At 43.4% G+C, this 21,342-nt stretch overlaps 1 protein-coding gene across 1 annotated transcript in view; it reads left to right on the forward strand.

Annotated features, from left to right (window-relative positions):
- The window catches only part of STK10 (serine/threonine kinase 10), a 205,567-nt gene that overhangs the window by 128,259 nt on the left and 55,966 nt on the right, over positions 1 to 21,342 (forward strand). Inside the window, exons 8-10 of the mRNA XM_006864812.1 lie at positions 3,592 to 3,726; positions 6,448 to 6,993; positions 12,631 to 12,761. Of these exons, the coding sequence (XP_006864874.1) occupies positions 3,592 to 3,726; positions 6,448 to 6,993; positions 12,631 to 12,761 (812 nt within the window). The remainder of the gene's footprint in view (positions 1 to 3,591; positions 3,727 to 6,447; positions 6,994 to 12,630; positions 12,762 to 21,342) is intronic.

Consider the following 21,342-nt stretch of genomic DNA (forward strand, 5'->3'; position numbering starts at 1 on the left):
GGGTGGGAATGATCCTTGCTGTAAAGATTTGTTCCCTCTTTTTTATCTCTTCTTTCTTCTTCTAGTTGAGCTCTGATCATCCAGTCATTGAAGTCAGGTCAAGTGGGTATTATCTACAAGTGTGGGCATTCTTATGCATATGCCCTCTCTTCTTATCAGCTGGATGCTTCACTCTCCACTCTAGTCCTCTGTGGCTATGTCACTGACTCTGGGCCCAGGAGTCAAAAGGGATAATCTTAACAGATTTTCTCTAAGGAAATAGGATGATGGTTGTTGTTAAGTGCTGTTGAGTAGGTTCTGATCCATAGCAACCCTTTATAAGGTTTCTAAGGAGTGGCTGGTGAGCTTGAACCACTAACTGTGGTTTTAATGACTCTGCAGTCCAACACGTTAACCCACAGTGCCACATTAGGACTCCACACAGGATAATAGCAGGGGCTTATTAAGAAGCAGTTTTTAATTTTAATTGCAAATTGCCCTGGTGATAAAAAGGCCAAGAAAGTTGAGGAACTTTTTTCCCATCAAGACAATGCGCCTGTTGATTCTTTGAGGGTAGCAAGAGCTGTCCTACAAAAATTTTGTTAGTAAATATTACGCCATTCACCATATAGCCCTGGCCTTGCCCCTTCCCCAAACTCAAAAAAACATTTCAAAGGAACATGAGTGGAGTCCCTCACTGTTGCCCAAACTGCTGTTTTGATATGGATGTATAAATCAAAGAGTCCTGGTGTTGCGCTGTGGGTTAATGTGCTGGACTGCAAGGTCGGTTTGAACCACAAGTTTGGCAGTTCAGGCTTGCCAGTCACTCCTCGGAAACCCTATACAGAGTCTCTCTGTGTCAGAATTGACTCAACAGCACTTAACAACAACAACAACAAATCAAAGAGTGCAGAATTCTTCTGGGAAAGGTTAGAGAGATGGAAGCATCATCTTCAGAAGTCTAGACAGCTAGATGGATGATCTATCAAGAAATAGCTTCATATTTTAATATTTTTGTAGCAATACTTTTTGACCTATCTTCATATTCCTAAGACATCTGGACTTCTAACTGCAAGGTCTGCAGTTCAAACCCACTAGCCATCCTTAGAAACCCTATGAGTCAGAACCAACTTGACAGCATTTAACAACAACAACATATTCCTAAAGAAACTTCAAATTCACTGCCATCAAGTAGGTTCCGACTCACAGTGACCCTGTGGAGGGTCTCTGAGACTGTAAATCTTTACAAGAGAGAAAGCCATAATTTTCTCCCATGGACTGCAACCTCAGTAGTCCACTGCTTATCGTACAGTGCCACACCAGGGCTCCCTAGAATAAACATTACTCTGCCTCAAGGGTTTGTGTTTTCTTTCTTAAAGCCAAACAGGTAAATCCAACTAAAGATAGAATACAAGAATGTTCACAGCTGTTCTATTTATTGTTGTTGTTAAGTGCCCGTTGAGTTGGTTCTGATTTATAGTGACCCTGTATAAGGTTTCCAAGGAGTAGCTGGTGGGTTTGAACCACCTACCTTGTGGTTAGCAGTCCAGTGCTTATCTTATAGCACCACACCAGGACTAAAAATGAGGAAGGAACAACCCAAATATCTAAAATCCAAACCAAATATCCAATATCCAAATATCAAAAAACAAGCAGAATGGAGTAACAAACTGACCCATTCATCCAGTGGAGTACGCCCTAAGAATGAAAAAGGCACAAATTCCTGATGCACACAATGACAGAGGTTAACCTTACAGGCATCATGCTGAGCAGAGCAAGCCAAGGTATACGTTCAGCTACTAGCCAAAATGTTGGCACTTCAAACCCACCTAGAGACGTCTCAAAAGACAGGCTTAGTGGTCTGTTTCCAAAAGGCCAGTCTTGAAAGCCCTGTGAAGCAGTTCTACTCTGCACACTAGCATCCACTTGATGGCAATTAACAGTAACCACACATGCCGGGTTTGAATCGAGGAAGCCAGACACCTAAAGCTGCATTCCATATAACTGTGTTTTAAGTGAAGTGAAGGAGCAGGCAGAACCAGTGTCTGGAGATGAGCAACTGTGGGGATTGATTGGGAGGGGATACAGAAGTCCCTAGGTTACAAACATTCCAATTTACATACAACCTCAGGTCAAAACCAGAGCTAATCTATAGTTAGGAACCAACTTGGTCTTAGAAACAACCCCCTGTAAAGCGTATTAAATAAAAGATGTGAGGTACATGCAATGGTTAATAATTTACAATATGCACTACCTTATTGTTGTTAAGTGCCGTGAAGTTGGGTCTGGCTTAGTGACCCTGCACAGGGTTTCTGAGGCTGTAAATCTTTACAGGAGCAGAAAGCCTCACCTTTCTCCCATGGAATGGCTGGTAGTTTCGAACTGCCGACCTTGAAGTTAGCAGCCCAATTTGTAACCACTATGCTACCAGAGCTCCTTATACACTACCTTATGATGCACATTAAAATATTATTATGACTGCATTATATTAAGAAGTTTTAGTGTATCTGGCAGTGTTTCTTTGATGTTTTTTTATACATAGAAAGGCGTCCTGTTGTGGTGCTGTAGGACAAGCACAGAACTGCTCACCACAAGGTCAGCAGTTCAAGCCCACCGCTCCACGGAAACCTGATACTGGGTGGCTGTGAGTTGGAACAACTCAACAGCACTTAACAACAACAATATGCATAGAAAAGTACATTGTACACTTATACTGAGACAGACATTTGACTAACTGATGTTAGATAGAAACCATACCTGGAGTCCTAGTGTGGCTATGGGTTGGAACTGACTCGATGGTGCTTAACAACAAAGTGTGCTGACTTATGTACAGACTTAAAGACCAATTAGGAATGGAACTCATTAGAAATCTGGAGCTGCCTGTACAAAGGTACTTTCTGGTATAATGGAAATGCTCTGCATTCTGAGCTGGATGGTAGTTAATGGTGTGTGTAGTTGTAGTAGCTGTGTGCTGTGGCTCAATTTGGACTCATAGCAACCCTGTAGTCACTGAGTTGCAATGTTAAGATTTGTGAACTTCCCTATATTGAAGTTAGATTTCAGTAAAATAGCTAACCAGTCGTAACCATTTGCAGTAGACTGAATTAGAATTCATGGCAACCACACATGTGTCAAAGAAGTCTCAGAAGTAGGTCCGCAGGCTTTTCTGAGGCTCCTCTGGGTGGACGCAAGCCGCCAGCCAACCTTTTGGTTAGTCACTAAGCTAGTAATAGAACATTTAGATAGTACATTTTTTTCAACCATACACTAAAGCCTTAAGAAAAGAAAAAAGAAAACAAACGATGCTTGATCCTGTACCCTGGATAAGCACTTCCAGATGCATAGTGTCATCGAATCCTCACGATCTATCCATGGGATCTGTGTGATTGTCTTCACTGGAGGAGCCTTTAGCTCAGAAAGGTTAAGCAACATGCTCAGAGTCACACAGCTAGTAAGTGGCAGAGCTAGAAGTCATGCTGTACCATACACAGGCCTCCCTTACCAAGATCATGTTCACATTTTTCTGGGGGCTGCTTGGTCTCAACCCAGATGATAGGCTCCCCACATCCTGCTCTGAAGTGGTTCTGACTCAGGTGTGTCTTGCCCTCTCAGCACCCTTTCGTCAGCAGCATCACCAGTAACAAGGCTCTGCGGGAACTAGTGGCGGAGGCCAAGGCGGAAGTGATGGAGGAGATCGAAGATGGCCGAGAGGAAGCAGAAGAGGAGGAGTCTGTGGAGGCCACCCCTGTAAGGCCCAAGGGACTGGGGGCTGGGGTGGGCAGGACTCTGGGCCGGGAGATGGAAGGAGGGTTCTACCGCAGGTTATATGAGACAGGTGAGTGGGCCGGGGAGACACAGTGGGGGTGCTGTACAGATCCCAGACATTTCCAGGAGAAACCAGGAATCTTGATTTTCACATGGAATCTTCCAGATTTTAAAAGCTGACAGTAAGTCAGTTCTTCTCAACCTTTTTCACATTGATTCACATGCAAAATGAGACTCACTACACTTTGGGAGAAATGGAGGAGGCCACGTGGAGTCAGAAGTGGCAGACCCCGCCTGGCTGCCCAGAGGGCCAAGAGGACCCTGTCTTGGCATACTGGTAACCCACTTGTAGCTGTAGTATTTGCTGAGCAGCTCTCTGAGCTCATTTATATTAAAATAAAATACACCAAGCAAAGTACATTCTGGGGCCTGATTCCGTCCCAAGTGACTGCTCTTAACCTCTCGTCTGACTACTTGGGAAGGGCTTGTTGGTGGGATGATAAGAGAGAGTATTTGTCCTGATATATAGTACCTAGTTGAGCAGGGACCGGACTTGTCCCATGCAGGCCCAAACAATGGCTTCCTCGAGTTGATTCAATCATGGGAGCAGCTTGAGTCTGGTGCAAATCTTCACCAGAATGACAAGCTTTGAAGAGGGCAAGAGGTATCAGTACCACCCACCTCCCACGGCCACTGAGTGGATTCTAACTCATAGTGACTCAAGACAGAGTTTCTATAAATCTTTACAGGAACAGACAGCCTCATCTTTTCCCCACAGAGTGGCTACTAGGTTTGAATGGCCGACCTAGTAGTTAGCAGCCCAATACTTATCCCACAGCACCACCAGGGCTCTTTGGAATCAGTATAGTAGCCACAGCTATTGACTAAACCCTTCCGGAATGAGTGCTGGGCATATTCTGCAAGCCTTGTACCTGTAGCAATTCTGATGCCTACAAAAGAGAGGAACCAAGACCCCAATGTACAGATGGAAAAACTGAGGTCTGAGAAGTCAAGTGGCTGGCTGAACAGATAAGTGTCAGAGTCAGGTCTAGGCAGTGAGTAAGAGAACCAAGGTGGGAGGGAAACAGCTTGCTAGGCCTGTTTCCAGGAAGAGATGATAGACAGAGGGACTGGAGAGGGAGGTAGAAAGTGGTCACCGCAGCCTTGCTCTCTACAGGCTAGAAGCCGGTCTTCATTGTGAGGGCCCTGGTGGGTGGTGGGGACTGAAGGGTTTTGGACAGGACCTGGGTGTTGGTTAGGGGATAACAGATCAGCTCTGAATTTGGAAACCAACTCTGGGTGCTGAAGGGAAGGAGGATTGGAATAGCTTCTAGTGGCTACTTTAACCAAAGTCAAAAACCTGTGGCTGGAAGGACCCCAAAGAACACTTACAGTGTAATTTCATTTATACAGAGTTTTAAAGCAGACAAACCTACTCTACAGCATTTAGTGGTCATCAAGTCGACTCTGATTTGTGGCAGGCCTATGCGTGCCAGAGTAGATCTGTACTCTAAGGGATTTCAATGACTGATGTTCTCAAGGACAACATAACATTTAGAGATGGATCCTAGATGCAAAGGTAGAAAGTCACATGGAAGAGAGGGAGGGGTTACACAGGGTGAGGAGCAGGAAGGAGCCCCTTGGGAGGTGGCAGGTGCCACTCCTGACCTGGAAGGTATCTGTACGCCTTCTCACTTTATCCATTAAGCTGGACATTTGTGTCTGACCCACAGAAATGGATGTTCTATTTTTCTGTTTCATCCTAGCAATGTTTCCAGCACTCTGTAACACGCCTCTACCCTGCAAAAACACATATCAAACAAAACTCAAAACTTGGTAGCTGGTAGATTGAATCCAACCAACAGATAGGTTTTGTTTGGCCTTAACACAGTTTTTAAGACTTTTGAATTCACTGCCATAGAAAAATCTGGAGATGTGAGTAAAACTCCAGATTTTTTCATTTCTCTTGAAAAATGAGAAGATCTGGCCATAATTGGGCCTCTTCCCCTCCATTGTCACAACTGACCACCACACAGCAATTACTGTCAACACTAAAGGCCTGAGCTGTCCTGCTGGGGACATTCCCCTTCACTCTTCATTGTCATTGAGTTGAGACTTACTAGGTGGCCCTGAATGGTTATGCATTGAGCTGCTACCTGCAAGGTCAGCAGTTTAAAACCACTAGCCACTCTGTGGAGAAGCATGAGGCTTTCTTTCCCAGAAAGATTTCCAGTCTGGGAAACTCTATAGAGGGTCACCATGAATTGGAAGCACCTCGATGGCACACAACAAGTGTTCCCCATGTGCCAGAGTAGAACTATGCTACATAGGTTTTTCAGTAGCTGATTTTTGAAAAGTATATCTCCAGGCCTTTCTTCTGAGGCACCTTTCAGTTAGCAGCTGAGAACATTAATCATTTGCAACACTCAAAGACTACTCTTAGTAGGAACAGTAGCTATAAAATGAAGCAAAAATTAGACACAATCAGATTTCTATTCCTTAAAGCAAGTAGTAATTTTATTGTTGATTAGGCAGTAGGGAGTGGGGAGGACTGTGGCTTACTAGAGACTTCTGCCTGTTTGACTCCCCTGGCCCTAACCCGTGTCACTTGGTCAGGGTCTGACTTTCCAGCTCTCTATGTCTCTGACTTGCCCCTAGACCTACAGCAGCATGACCTTAACTGTCTTTTTTTTTTCCCTCTAGTCTGTGGGGAGCCATACTCAGGACACTTCTGAGGTGAGTCAGCCGAGCCTCAATGTTGACATGCCTCCAAAGGAATCATCTTCTACCCCACCGACGCCAAATCAGCCTCAGGACAGCGTGAATGGGCCCTGCAGCCAGCCCCCTGCAGACATTTCCCTCCAAACCACCAACCCCCCAGATGTGGCCCCTGGAAATGAGAATGGCCCAGCTGTGCCTACACCTCTCCGGAAGTCCCGGCCAGTATCCATGGATGCCAGGATTCAGATAGCCAAGGAGAAGCCGGTCACTGACTGGGGAGACCACAATCCAGCTGCCAATAGGTCCCAGAAGTCAGGCCAGAGCCGGCCAAGCAGCAGTGCTCTGGAGACTTTGGGTGACGGAAAGCTCGCCAATGGCAGCCTGGAGCCCACAGCCCAGGCAGCTTCAGGCCCATCCAAGAGGGACTCAGACTGTGGCAGCCTCTCCACCTCCGAGAGCATGGACTACTGCACCTCCCTTTCCGCCGACCTGTCCCTGAACAGAGAGACGGGCTCTCTGTCCATTAAGGTAACTCTACCTCTTGCACTGGAGATCTGAAGCAAGATTGTTGTAGAATGTTTTACAGCCCCACGTTGCTTTTAGAAAGCATTTAGCAGCTGTCTCTCATCTGAAGTGGTCCATGAGGATTGCTTTTTCTGGCAGGAACTTGTAGCTCAATTCATGGAGGGTAGTTCAGTGGTAGAATTCTCCCCTTTCATGGTTCAATTCTCAGCCACTATTATCTGCCAGTTGCCATGTTGCTGAACAGATTTCAGCAGAGCTTCTAAAGTGAAATAGATGAGGAAAAACAACCTGGCAGTTAACTGAAAATCAGCTGAGGAAAGCCCTGTGGATCCCAACAGTCTGATCTCATTATGCATGGGGTTCCCATGAGTTAGGGGCCAACATGGTGGCAGCTAACAACAGTTTGATCCACAGTTTAATTTCCAAATTATTTGAGTTTCACATGAGAATCAGTAATGTCAAATAACTGGTTTAGGTTTAAATTTCAAAGTTTGGCTAAAGGCCTTGGTACAATTCAGGAGAGAGAATTCAAGAAGTGGAAGTTGTTTTATTTGGAATTTTCAGGGGTCATAGTTTAGGGTCAGCCACATGGTTCAGCTGATGACTAGTAGCTTCAATAAAAGGAGAGGGCTCACGGCTATCTTCTTTGGCTTTCTGGAGATGGGCAATGTTGCGGGTGACAAAACTGTACCTGAGAGGTCAACCTAAGATATGAACACTTCATCATCCCAGTTTACAGATGAATTATAGAACTGAATGAAAGTGGTTCGCAGAGCCATGGAGTAGGAGATGGAGGAACTGATCAGACCCTAGCTGTATGCTCTTAACTCCATTTGCCTTCCCAGTGGGAACTGCAGCCCTACTCTCCACCACTGACTAAAAGAGGCTCATTCCTTCCCCTGCCCACTTTGATCAATTCTAGAATGTTCTTAAACTCACCATTGGCCACTTAACTGACTGAAGCCTCAGTCCCCAACCAGGGCTGATTTTGGAGTTAGAAACCCAGAAGGGAAGAACATGCTCAGCCTCTCTCAAGCTGAAAGAACTGAAGAAGAAAATTCAAGCCTCAACTTGCAATATTGGAGTATTCTATGGGCAAAATATTGAATGATGTTAGAGGTGTCCAAAGAAATTGGAAAGAATATTCTTTGATGGTCAGACATTTCAAGAGGTAGCATATGATCAAGAACCAATGATATTGAAGGAGGAAATCTGGGCTGTGAAGTAAGCATTAACGAAAAACAAGTTGACTCCAGAAACTGACGGAATGCAAATTGAAATGTCTTATCAAATGATGCAGAGCGGGAGGTGCTCACTCCTCTGTGCCAGGAAATTTGGAAGCAAACTACCTGAGCAACCAATTGGAAGAGATCAGTATTTGTGCTCTTTCCAAAGAAAGGTGATCTAATGGAATGCAAAAATCATCTAACAATATCATTAATCTCACATCCAAGTGATATTTTGCTGAAGATAATTTAAAAATGGTTGTTGACGAAGATAAATAATTTCAGGATATATTCTAAAATAGGAAGGATAAAAGATTTTTGGAAAAAATGGTAAATAGAAATAGTCCTTTAGTTGTAATGATTTTTTTTGATGACATGGTGGTTAGGATGTTTTCTCTTACTGATATATTCTGTTTTGCTAGGGTGGTGGTTGTTGTTATTGTTAAGTACCGTGGAGTTGGTGACCCTGCACAGGGTTTCTGAGGCTGCAAATCTTTAGGGGAGCAGAAAGCCTCATCTTTCTCCTGTGGAACAGCTGGTCATTTCAAACTGCCCACCTTGAGGTTAGCAGCCCAATTCATAACCACTACACTACCAGAGCTCCTTTTTGCTAGGGTAGGCATAATATTTACTATCAATTTTCAGCGATGTGTTTCTATGTTAAAGGAAAGATTTTGAAATGATATCCTTTGCTCATAAATCAGGAAGATTCAAAGAATTAATGTGAATCTTAACTGTCAGTATGTTTAGTAATATAGAATAAAAAAGGTTAGCAAGGTAGAAATAGGGCCTTCAGAAATGTATAGATGTAGGTGGAGGATATGTTGAGAAACAAGTTTCATATTTTAATATTTTTGCTTAATAAATGTTTGTATGATTTTTGTAAAAAAAACAAAAACGGTTATAGCAGCACATCAACAGGGACTTGCCAGAAATTCAAGCCAGATTCAGAAGAGGACATGGAACAAGGGATATCATTGCTGATGTCAGATGGATTTTGGCTGAAAGCAGAGAATACCAGAAAGATGCTTGTTGTTGTTAGATGCCATTGAGTCGGTATCGACTCATAGCAAACTATGATCATAGCAAGTACTGTGAGGAATGGGTATCCCAGAACATTGATTGTGCTCATGAGGAACCTGTACATAGACCAAGTGGCAGCCATCAAAACAAGAGGGTACTGAATGGTTTAAAATCAGGAAAGGAGTGTGCAAGGGTTGTATCCTTTCACCATACTTAGTCAGTCTGTACACTGAGCAAAGAATAACCAGAAGCTGGCCAATATTATGAAGAATGCAGCATCAGGATTGGAGGAAGATTCATTAACAATTTGTGATATGCAGATGACATAACCTTGCTTGCTGGAAGCTAAGAGGACTTAAAATACATATAATAAAAATCAAAGATTTTAGCCTTTGGTATGGATTGCACCTCAATGTAAAGAAAATTAGACCAATAATACAACTACACCAATAAATAACATCAATCTTTTCTCTGTTTATCATGAAGTTGTCAAAGACTTACTTTGCTTAGGTCCACAATGAACACGCATGGATGCAGCAGTCAAGAAATCAAATGATTTATTGCCTTAGACAAATCTGCAAAAGACCTCTTTAAAAATGTTAAAGAACAAAGATGTCAGTTTTAGGATGAAGGTGTGCCTGACCCAAGCCTTGTTATTTTCAATGATACGTATTTGAAAGTTGGACAATGAATAAGGAATTCTGTAGAAGAATTGATATATTTGAGTTATGGTATTGATGAAGAGTATTGAAAGTACTTTGGACTGCCAGAAAAACAAAGAAATCTGTTGTGAAGAATTGCAGCAAGAAAACTTAGAAACAAGAATAGAAAGACTTTGTCTCTCAGACTTTGGACGTGTTGTCAGGAGAGGGACCAGTCCCTGGAGAATGACATCGTGCTTGGTAAAGGGAAGGATTAGCAAAAAAAGAGGAAGACCCTAAATGAGATGGAGTACACAATGACAGCAACAGTGGGCTTAAATATAACAATTGTAAAGATGTCACAGAGGCGGGCAGTGTTTTATTCTGTTATACATAGGGGTCACTGTGAATTGGAACCAATTTGACAGTACAGTAACAACTCTAGCTTCTTTTTTTATCACCTATGAAAACCACACAGTAGACACTCAAAAAACACTTGTCAATAAAGGGAGAGAAAAGAGAAGCAGCAGCTAATGAGCCCGACAATGTGTTTCAGGAACAAGAGTCCCACAGGTTGCTAGGACAGGACAAGTAGCAGCTCTTATGTAGAAGAGCCTCCAGGCCCAGCATCTTCCAAAGGCAGAGAAGGAGTCGTGCCCATGCCCTCTCAGCCTGCCTCTGCCTGCCAGCTGCATCCTGACAGAACTCCTTGTGGTGGCAGCTTCCCAGAGCCCACACCCCAGGCAGTGTCAGGCAGCATAGCACCTTCCTTGGAGCCCAGGTCAAGACGAGAATGTTCTTCCTTTACCAAATACCCTATTTCCTGTCCCAGGAGCTGTCTCTTTCTCTCATAATTAGAAGGCAACTCCCTTCCAGGAAAACCCCTTTCCCTATCCTCAGGGGAATTGCCTTGTCCCACAGACCCAACATAAAAGCCACCTAAAGACCACCAGCACCAGTTCCCGTGGAATCAGTTAAGACTCATGTGTGTCAGAGTAGACCTGTACTCCATGGGGTTCTAACTGGTTGCTTTTTCAGAAGTAGATCATCACTCCTTCTTTCCCAGACACCTCCAGGTGGACTTGAACCTCCAACCTGTCAGTAACTGAGTGAATCAAGCTTTTGCATTTCTCAAGGACTCCAACATTAAACACAATAGTATAATTCCCAGACTTGGATTGTTCTGTTGTAAATCACACAACGAACCGTGCCAACTATGTTGAACTTTCATAAGTTTCGTCCATTTCTTGTTTAGTTCCTCTAGTTTTTTGTTTTTTTTCAAAAAGGACCCTAGATACATAAAAAGATCACTTTTACCTTTTTTCCTATGCTAACCACACACTTCTGCCTCATGCCTGCCCTTGCAGAGTGTTGAGAACATCCCTGTGCTGGCTGACCTGCAGCGATTGACCCTTCCAATAAGGCTCTGCTGGCTGTATCAGCACCTTGGCCTGCAGTAGTAGAAAGAAACCTGTGAGCTCGGGACGAGGCCCATTCTGCTCTGCCCCTTCACTTCTCTCCTGCCATTTTCCATTTCTTTCTGCTATTTTGACTCATCTTGAACACAATCCTAGGACATGTGAACTGGATATGATGGGGAGATGGAAATCAGGCATGACAGCCTTAGGTGTCCCGGGCAAGGTGCCATGAGAGGAGGCCAAGGAGTGTAGGGTGGGGCATAGCACTCAGCAAGACCAGCGGGCTGGTCTCTACTCAGCAGAAGTAGGAGTCAGAGCACTTTTGAGGGTGCAAAGACCAACTGTCTGGAGCCACGCTGGCTGGCTTTCTCTCCTGGGACGGCAGGACTGGGTTTCACCAGGAGGGACAGTGGACCGGCGGGGAAGAGACTATGATGAGACCACTGCAGGCCATAGGCCCTCAACCAAACTAGAGTCCAGAATTTCAAAGGGCATCATAGATAATCTCTTACCTCTAGGAGGCCAGGCATTCCTCTATAAACAGCATGTGAAATGCATGATTATTCATAGCAAAGGTAAACAGTGTGAGTAACTAGTGGCAGTTCCACCTAGGAGTTCAGGCCAGGTCAGGCTTCCTGCCAGATCAATTATGAAACAGCTTTGGGTTGTCCACATTGGAGTTCAGCATTGCTGGCAAGAGATTCGGGTCCTGGAATGATAACTTTCAGGTAACACTTGCCATGAGCCAGGTGCTGCACCACGTAACCCCCCATGCGTTATCTCACTGACTTGTCCTAACCACCGGGTAACATAGATGGAATCCTGGTGTGGCGCTTTAGGATAAGCACTGGACTGCTTACCTCAAGGTCAGCAGTTCAAACAAACCAATTGCTCTTGTCACTGTGTGTTGGAACCGACTCGGCGGCACTTAACAACAACTACTATTCTGTGAGGGGAGTGCTGTTGTTACTCTTCTTTAACTGGTGAGGAAGCTGTGATTCAGACAGGACAACAGACTTGTCCAGGCCACAGAGTGAGTACGTGGTAGAATAGAACCCAGTTCTTTCTGTGTGTTGGGAGATGCTGACAGTGAGGTGGGGATGCATTGGGGCAGTGTTTGAAGACCAAGATCAGGGAGAGGAAAGGAGGGATGCTCAGACACACAGGCTCTTAGTCTGAGAAGCTTGAGACAAGAAGAGAACAATAGGTAGCCATGTCCTCCCTGAGCCAGGCTAAGTCTAGAGAACCAGGAAGGCCGTGGGTTTCCCCCTGTATCATCTGCGAGTTCTTAGTTGGACTGCTAAGGTTTGCTTAATGATTTTCCCCAACCAGGACTCAAGGCTGTACAAGAAGACTCTCAAACGGACACGGAAGTTTGTGGTGGATGGTGTGGAGGTGAGCATCACCACTTCCAAGATCATCAGCGAAGATGAGAAAAAGGATGAGGAGATGAGGTTTCTCAGGTATGTCTGGGAAGGGCCTCTGATGGTAGTAATGGGGTGAATATGGGGTATGCAGCATGGACAGAGGGTCATCTGTCTGCAGCATCAAGTGTGAGAGATCAGGGAAACAAAAGGAAACTGGTTTTGATTGTGATCTTCCATGTCTTCATGTTTCTGTCTACCAATCTGTCCACTCACCCATCCATCTAACTGTTTGTCCATGAATACATTCATGCATCTACTCATCCATCCTCCCAACCCACTCACCCATCTTTCCATCCATCCACCCACCCACCCATCCATCCATCTCCATCCATCCATCAACTCATCCATCCCACCCATCTACTCATGTATCCATGCATTTGCCTATTTGTCTATCCCAAACATAGACACTGACTGAGCACAGGCATCACACTGAGATTGGGGATATGGTGATGGTCCGTTGCCTTTATAGAACTGACCCATAATTGGCCAATACACAGCACACAAGATAATTTCTGATGGAGGCAAATCTTATGAGATAGTGAATAGGCAATATGATAGGAGGTCTGGACTGGGACAGAGGATGAAGATGAGACTGCTCAGGACTAGGGAGCCTGAGGGAACTGCAGTGCTGAGGCTCTGAGAAGTGACCCTTGGCTTGTCTAAGGCACTGAATGTAAGGGTCAGAGGGAGAGGGTAGAGAATGTGGTCAGTGGGGTCAGCAAAGCCCAGGTCATGCAGGCCTGTGGGCTAGACTGAGGAGTGTAGCTTTATTCCAGGTGCAGTGGGGGAGGTGACCAGCTCTGATGTCCCTTTTTAAAGACGAGCTGTGAGAGGGGTTGTCAAAAGGCCTGACTGTGAGCAGCGAGACTAGAGACCTCCTCCAGGGCAGTCCAGCTGTTGGCATGTACCAGGGCATGGCTGAGGAAAAGGTACAAAGTGGTTGGATTTGGTATACATTTTGGAGGCAAAACCAGTGAGCCTTGCTGAGGGCTTAAACCAGGGAGGTGTGACCAGATTTTGCACATCTCCGTTGCTGTTTTCCACTAATAGCCCCCTCGTTATTAGCTGCTGTAAATTTTGGCCCCCAACTCATGGGGGCCTCACACATAATAGAATCCGACCAGGGGATCCACTGGATTTTTGTGAGCTGATATTCTAAAATAGGCTGCCTCTTAGTCCAGGACCTCTGTCCAAGCCATTCAGCATTATAGCAGCACACAAGGCTCTATTGACAGATGGGTGGTGGCGGTGTGTGAGGTATACTGGCCGGGAAACATACCAGGGTCTCCCACATGGAAGGCAAGAACTCTGCCTCTCAGCCACCACTGCCCTCTCCCCCAGCCTTCCTTAAACAAGCCAACCAACTCAAAATCAGGTGCTGCCAAGTCAGTTCTGACTCATGGCCATCCACTCGGCTCCATGGCGTTTTCAATGCCTGGATTTTCTAGGCCTTTCATCTAAGATAAGCTGTGGTAGACTCAACCCACCAATCTTCTGGTTCGAAGTCAAGTGCTTAACCATCTGTGTGACCCAGGAACTCTTTACCACCCTCTTGTTATTGTTGAGTGCCATTGAGTTGAGTCACTTTCAACTCATAGTGAGCCTGTCCAGGATTTCCAATGAGTGACTGGTAGATTTGAAGCGTCAACTTTTTAGTTAGCAGTCCAGTGCTTATCCTACAGCACTACAACCCTCCTGAAGGAGACCATAATTCCACAGTTCTGTAAATCAGGAAACTGTTTCTTGCCAGGTAAGTTACTTCCCAGTTGGGAAGGGGCAATTGGCTATATTAATTTCCTGTGGTATAGGTACACACTTGGTGGCTCAGAACATAGCAATCTATTGTTTCAGTTCTAGGGTCCAGAAGTTTACAATCAAGAGTGATCAGGACTGTGCTTCTACAGTTTTTAGGGGAGAATCCTTCTTTACCTCTTCCAGTTTCTGGTGGCTCCTGGCATTTCTTGGCACGTGACCACACTTTTCTAGATTCACATGATGAACTCTTCCTCTGTCCTCTCCTGTGTGTATCTCCTATAAGGACACTTGTCATCAGAATTAGGGACTACCCACGTAATCCAGGATGATCTCAAGATTCTCAATTATATCTGGATAGACCCTGTTACAAATAAGGTTCTTGGGCTTAGATAGTGGATATAGCTTTGGGGGCAATGCTTCAACCCATGACACTAGACCTGTCTGTATGAGAATTTCACTGACTTTGTACTGGGCCTGGTGCTAACTAGGGACAGCCAGGGAAGGTGTACCAGCTAGGGAGACAAAGGAGTCACCTTGCTCCACAGGAGCCAGGCCTGTACAGGGTAAATTCAAGACTGGCTTGGAGCAAATTTATAGAACATCAAACACATACTTTCATGTATTTGATGTTCTAGAAAGACACATGGAAACAAGAATTGGGAAGATCTGGGAATGTTACGCTGAGGGAATTGCAACCAATGTCATGAAACAAAATTGAATGGAAAACTCATTTGTTCTGTAAGCATTCACCCAAACCACAATAAAATGTTAGAAATGTAAAAAACAAAAACCACACACAGTCTAAAACAAAATAGAAGCAATTAGGGTGCCGTGTAGTCTTCTTCCCTCTAGGGACCAGACGGATGAGAGCAGACTCTTTTGTTGTTGTTGTCATTGCAGTTTAGGTGAAAGTTTGCAGAGAAAACTCATTTACCATTCAACAGTTTATTCAATCCCTCAACGTAACAACACCCTACTCACTTCCTGTCTGGGATAGCCTTTCCATTGTCCTTCTTTCCTGCCCCTTCTTGCCTTCTGACCTTTATTTTTGGGCAAATGCTGTTCTTTGGACTTAATTTTGGTTGATTGTTTTGTAGAGCAGACTTTTTGATAGTTACAATGCCCCTTTGTGCATGCGGGTGGGCAGGTACACATACTTGTCCTCCCCTGTGAGGGTTGGGGAGATGGGGTGGTGTTGCTCGTGCCCATTTGAAGCAGTTGAAAATACCATAGCTTAGGTCAGATGCATCTTAATCCTCAAAGTGACATGTTTGCCCTTTAATGAAATAGTTTGCAGCAGATTTCCCCAAGGCAATATGTCATTTGATTTTTTTAATGCTGCTTCCATGGGCTTTGATTGTGGATCCAACTAAAATGAAATCTTCAATCTTTTCTCCATTTATCATGATGTTATTGATTGGTCCAGTTGTAAATATTTTCATTTTCTTTACATTGAGATAGAATCCATACTGAAGGTTGTAGTCTTTGATCTTCACCAGTAAACATTTCAAGTCCTCTTTGCTTCAGCAAGCAAGTTGTGTCACCTGCATATCTTGATGTCACATTCTTCTTCACATAATCCAGTTTCTCAGATTATTTACTCAGCATACAGATTAAATGTTGTTGTTAAGTGCCGTCGAGTCGGTTCCGACCCATAGTGACCCTGTACAGGGTTTCTGAGGCTGTAAATCTTTACAGGAGCGGAAAGCCTCATGTTTCTCCCACGGAGCAGCTGGTAGTTTCAAACTGCTGACCTTGCAGTTCGCAGCCCGATTCGTAACCACTACGCTACCAGAGCTCCTTAAATAAGTATGGTGAAAGATACAAACTTGGTATGTACCTTTCCTGATTTTAAACCATTTATTATCTCTTTGTTCTGTGTCAACGGCTGCCTCTTGGTCTATGTACAGGTTCCTCATGAGCACAATAAAGTGTTCTAGAATACCCACTGTCTCAGTGTTAGCCATAGTTTATTAGGGTCCATATAGCAAATGCCACTGCATAGTCAATAAAGCACAAGTAAACATCTTTCTGGTATTCTCTGCTTCCAGTCAAGAGCCATCTGACATTAGCAATGATATCCCTCGTTCCATGCCCCCTTCTGAACCAGCTTGAGTTTCTGACATCTCCCTGTTAATGCACTGCTACAAGTGTTTCTGAATTATTTTTAGTAAAATTTTACTTGCATGTGATATTTATGATATTGTTAGATGATTTCTACATTCCATTGGGTCACCTTTCTTTGGAATGGGCACAAATATGGATATCTTCCAATCAGTTGGCCAGGTAGCTGTCTCCCAAATTTCTTGGCAGAGATAAGTAAGCACTTCCAGCACTGCATTGGTCTGTTGAAACATTTCATTTGTACTCTCACAATGCCCGGAGCCTTGTTTTCCACCAGTGCCTTTGATCCATCTTGGGCTTCTTCCTCCTGTATCACAGTTTCTTGATCATATGCTGCCTCTCAAAACAGCTGAGAATCAACCAATTCTTTTTGGTACAATGTCTCTTTATATTCTCTCCTTCCTTTTTTTTTTTTTTTTTGATGCTTCCTGCATCATTCAATATTTTGCCCGTAGAATATTTCAGTATTGCAACCTGAAGACTGAATTTTTTCTTCAGTTCTTTCAGCTTGAGAAATGCTGAATGTGTTCTTCCATTTTGCTTTTCTAACTCCAGGTCATTATAATACTTGACTTTGTCCTCGAGCTACCCTTTGATATTTTCTGTTCAAGTCTTTTCCTCTGTCATTTCTTTCTGTTGCTTTAGCTTCTCTCTGTTTCAAGAGCAAGTTTCAGAATCTCTTCTGACATCCATTTTGGTCTTTTCTTTCTCTCCTGTCTTTTTAATGATCTTTTACTTACTTCCTGTATGATGTTCTTGAGGTCATGCACAGCTCTTCTAGACTTCAGTCATTGGTATCTAATGCTTCAGTCTGTTTTTCAAATGGTCTGTAGATTCAGGTGGCTCAGATAGATGCTTTTTTTATGTGCTGTAAAGACACAAGCTGCCTTGGTCACCTGTTCATCCTCATTGTCCTCTGAACTTTAATTTTGTGATTTTGTGTACTTTACATGCATGACTTCGTTTAATCCTCAAAGGATTTGAGTGGTCAAGCTAAGTGTCCCTAGTTTACAGATGAGGAAGTAAAGAGTCACAAAGATTGACAAAGTTGACAGCTAATATTCACATCAGCCTCCTATGGACCGCAGAGAATGTGCCAGGCCTTTCCTTGTGGTGGGTAGTGCCATGGACATTTGTACCAATTCAGGACTGGGCAGGAGTGAACACCCAATAGGACAGCTGATGGGCACTAGATTAGAACCCAAGCCATGTCAACCCAATTCTGAACTGCCAGGATCCAAGTCAGGAGGCCCGATTTCTTTCTGCAGCTTTTAAGTTTGTTTTTCTTTTCTGATTACATGTTGTTGTTAGGTGCTGTTGAGTCCATTCCTACTCAGTGACCCTGTATATAACAGAAGGAAACACTGTCTGGTCCTGTGTCGTTTTCACAGCCATTGCTATGCTTGAAGACATTACTGTAGTAACCATGCCAATTCATATCTTGAGGGTCGTCCTCCTTTACTGAACTGACTCTGTACTTTACCAAACCAAAGTCCTCCAGAGACAGGCCCCTCCTGATAACATGTTCAAAGTTCATGAAATGAAGTCTCACCGTCCTAGCTCCTAAGGAGTGTTCTGAGTAAACTTTTTCCAAGACAGATTTATTCGTTCTTCTGGCTGATTGTCAATACCATAATTCAAAGGCGGGATTCTTCTGTCTGTCTTATTCATTGTCCACCTTTTGTGTGCATATGAGGTAATTGTAAATACCATAGTTTGGGTCAGGGGCATCTTAATTTTCAAAGTAGCATCTTTGCTTTTTAACATTTTAAAGACATTCTCTATAGCAAATTTACCCAACACAGTATGTTGTTTGATTTCTTAACTGCTGCTTCCATGGGCATTGACTGTGAATCCAAGAAAAATCAAATCCTTGGACAATTTCAGTATTCTCTTTGTTTTTCATGATGTTGTTTATTAGTCCAGTGGGAGGATTTTGGGCTCTTTATGTTGAGGTGTAATTTATACTGAAGACTGTAGTGTTTGATCTTCGTCAGTAAGTGATTCAAGTTTTCTTTGCATTCAGCAAGTAAGGTTGTGTCACCTGCATATTGCAGGTTATTAATGAGTCTTCCTGTAATTTTGATGCCATGTTCTTCATATAGTTCAGCTATTTGGATTATTTGCTCAACATACAGATTGAATAAATTTGGTAGAAGGATACTGATTACATAAATGATACATTTTAATGTTATTGCCCAGAAAGAAACACAGTTAACACTTTAGGGCTTATCCTACCAGTATTTTAACTATTGAGTGCTCCTTTTATAAAATTAACATCTATTAGATAGAGTCCTGGTGTGGCACTGTGGGATAAAGCATTGGACCCCGTGGTTTGTTTGAACCACAAGGCTGGTGGTTCAAACTCACCAGCCACTCCTTGGAAACTGTATATGGGGTTGCCATGAGTCGAAACCGACTTGGTGGCACTTAACAACAACATCTTTGTTGTAGAGGGTCCGTGCAGTGTTTCTGCCATCTTGCTGAAAGTCCCCAAGTTATCATATTTGTGATAGATGTTTTCCCAATGTAATTTAATATTTGCATAAAACATGGTGTGTTAAAAGAATTTGTTTTATTTGTTGGTGTTGTTGACAGTATATTATACACAGCAGAACATGTACCAGTTCAACATTCTGTATGTACAATTTAGTGACACAGATTTGAGCTGTCCAACCCTCTTCACTGTCCTTTTCTTGAATTGTTTCTCCTCCATTAATATAAACTCACTGCCCACTAAGCTTCTTGCCTAACATTTTGAGTTGCTATTGCCAGTTTGACCCCATGTAGCCTAATGTGGCACTGTAGGATAAGCACTGGGTTGCTAACTGCAAGGTTGGTGGTTCAAAGTCACCAGCCATTCATCAGAAGCCCTATACTGGATTGCTCTAAGTCCGAACAGACTCAACAGCACTAAAACCCAACAAGTCCAAGACTTTATTTTTAGTGGTTGTAGAATTCTAGCATGGGGCTGTATTTTAATTTGTTTCATTTGAACTATATTGAGGGACCAGCTTATGATACATAATGTTGTTCTAAACATCCATAATCTATTGAATTGTACATCTCTGAATATTTCTTTAGATTCAGTATCTAGAAGTGAAACTATTATGTAAAAGAGCATGAACATGTTGCTACATTTTCCTCCACTGATGTCTTACCAATTTATATTAAGAGCAGTATATGAAAATATCCAATTCTGTTATAATCTTAATGATTTAAAGAAAATATTTCTTTTTAATATTGTATTGTGTGTCCTTATAAGTAATTTTAAAAGCATTTTAAACTTTTTGGGGTAGAAGACATGATTTGGGTAAAAGTTTACAGAGCAAACTGGTTTTCTATTTAACAATTTATACACACTTAGTGACGTTGATTGCAGTCCCCACAATGTAACTGCACTCTGCCTACTTCCTCTCGAGGTTTACGATTTCCATTCATCCTTCTTTTCTGAGCTTTATCCTGAGAAACATGCTGCCCTTTGGATCGCCTATGGTTGGTCATTCTAAGGAGCGCATATCTCCCTGGTGTTCTTGGTCACCTTACAGGTCTGCTTGTCATTTGGTTGAAAGTTGAACCAGATGTTGAGTTCAATACCAGACCTGAAGAGTGTCTAAGGACTATAGTCTCAGGGGTTCCACCAGTCTCTGTCTGGTCTTTCTGATGATTTTGAACTTTGTTCCACATGTTTCTCCCACTCTTTCTATGACCTTCTAACGTGGTCCCTCTCAGAGCAGTTCATAGTGAGTGGTAGTAACATCAAGTTCTCAGGGTCTGTTGGAAGACTAAAGTGTGCCGGACCCAAGCCATGATAGATAGTTTCAGTGGCTTCATATGCATGTGAAAGTTGGACAGTGAATAAGGAAGACTGTAAAAGAATTAATGCATTTAAGTTATTGTGTTGGAGAATAATGCTAAAGGTACTATGGATTACTGCAAAAGCAAACAAGAGGAAGACCCCAAGCAAGATGAATTGGCACAGTGGCAACAGCAGTGGGTTCAAGTATCCCATTGTAAAGATGGTGCAGGGCCGGGCAGTGTTTTGCTCTGTTTCACATAAGGTCACTAGGAGTCAGAACCAACTTGATGGCACCTAAGAACAACAATAACAATGTCCTCCTGTTCATCCATGTTATGAGGTGTTTCATAGATTGTTGTTCCTGAGCGTATGTAGTATTCCATTGTGTGTAGGCGCCATAGTTTGTTAATCCATTCGTCCATTTATGGGCACTTAGGGCGTTTCCCTCTTTTTGCTATTGTGAACAGTGCTGCAGTGGGCGTGGATGAGCTTGCACTATTTTACAGTTTCACCCACAAGATGATATTTCCTGTTGTTTTGATTTCCATCTCTCTAATGGCTAATGGTAGCATAGTGGTTACGAATCAGGCTGTGAACCTCATGCTCAGCAGTTCAAAACTACCAGCTGTTCTGCAGGAGAAAGATGAGGCTTTCTGCTCCTGTAAAGATTTACAGCCTCAGAAACCCTGTACAGGGTCACTATGAGTCAGAACCGACTCCACAGCACACAACAACAACAACAACAACAATGGCTAATCACCACCACTCATCTGTCAGGTTTGTGGTGGCTTGTGAGTTGCTGTGATTCTAAAAGCTATGCCACCGGTATTTGAAATACCAGCAAGGTCACCCATGGTGGACAGCTTTCAGATGAGCTTCCAGACAAAGGCAGACTAGGAAGAAGGAGTGACGAACTACTTCCAAATATTTAGTCACTGA

The sequence above is a fragment of the Chrysochloris asiatica genome, unplaced genomic scaffold (genome assembly GCF_000296735.1).
Source record: "Chrysochloris asiatica unplaced genomic scaffold, ChrAsi1.0 scaffold00071, whole genome shotgun sequence".
Classification (NCBI taxonomy): domain Eukaryota; kingdom Metazoa; phylum Chordata; class Mammalia; order Afrosoricida; family Chrysochloridae; genus Chrysochloris; species Chrysochloris asiatica.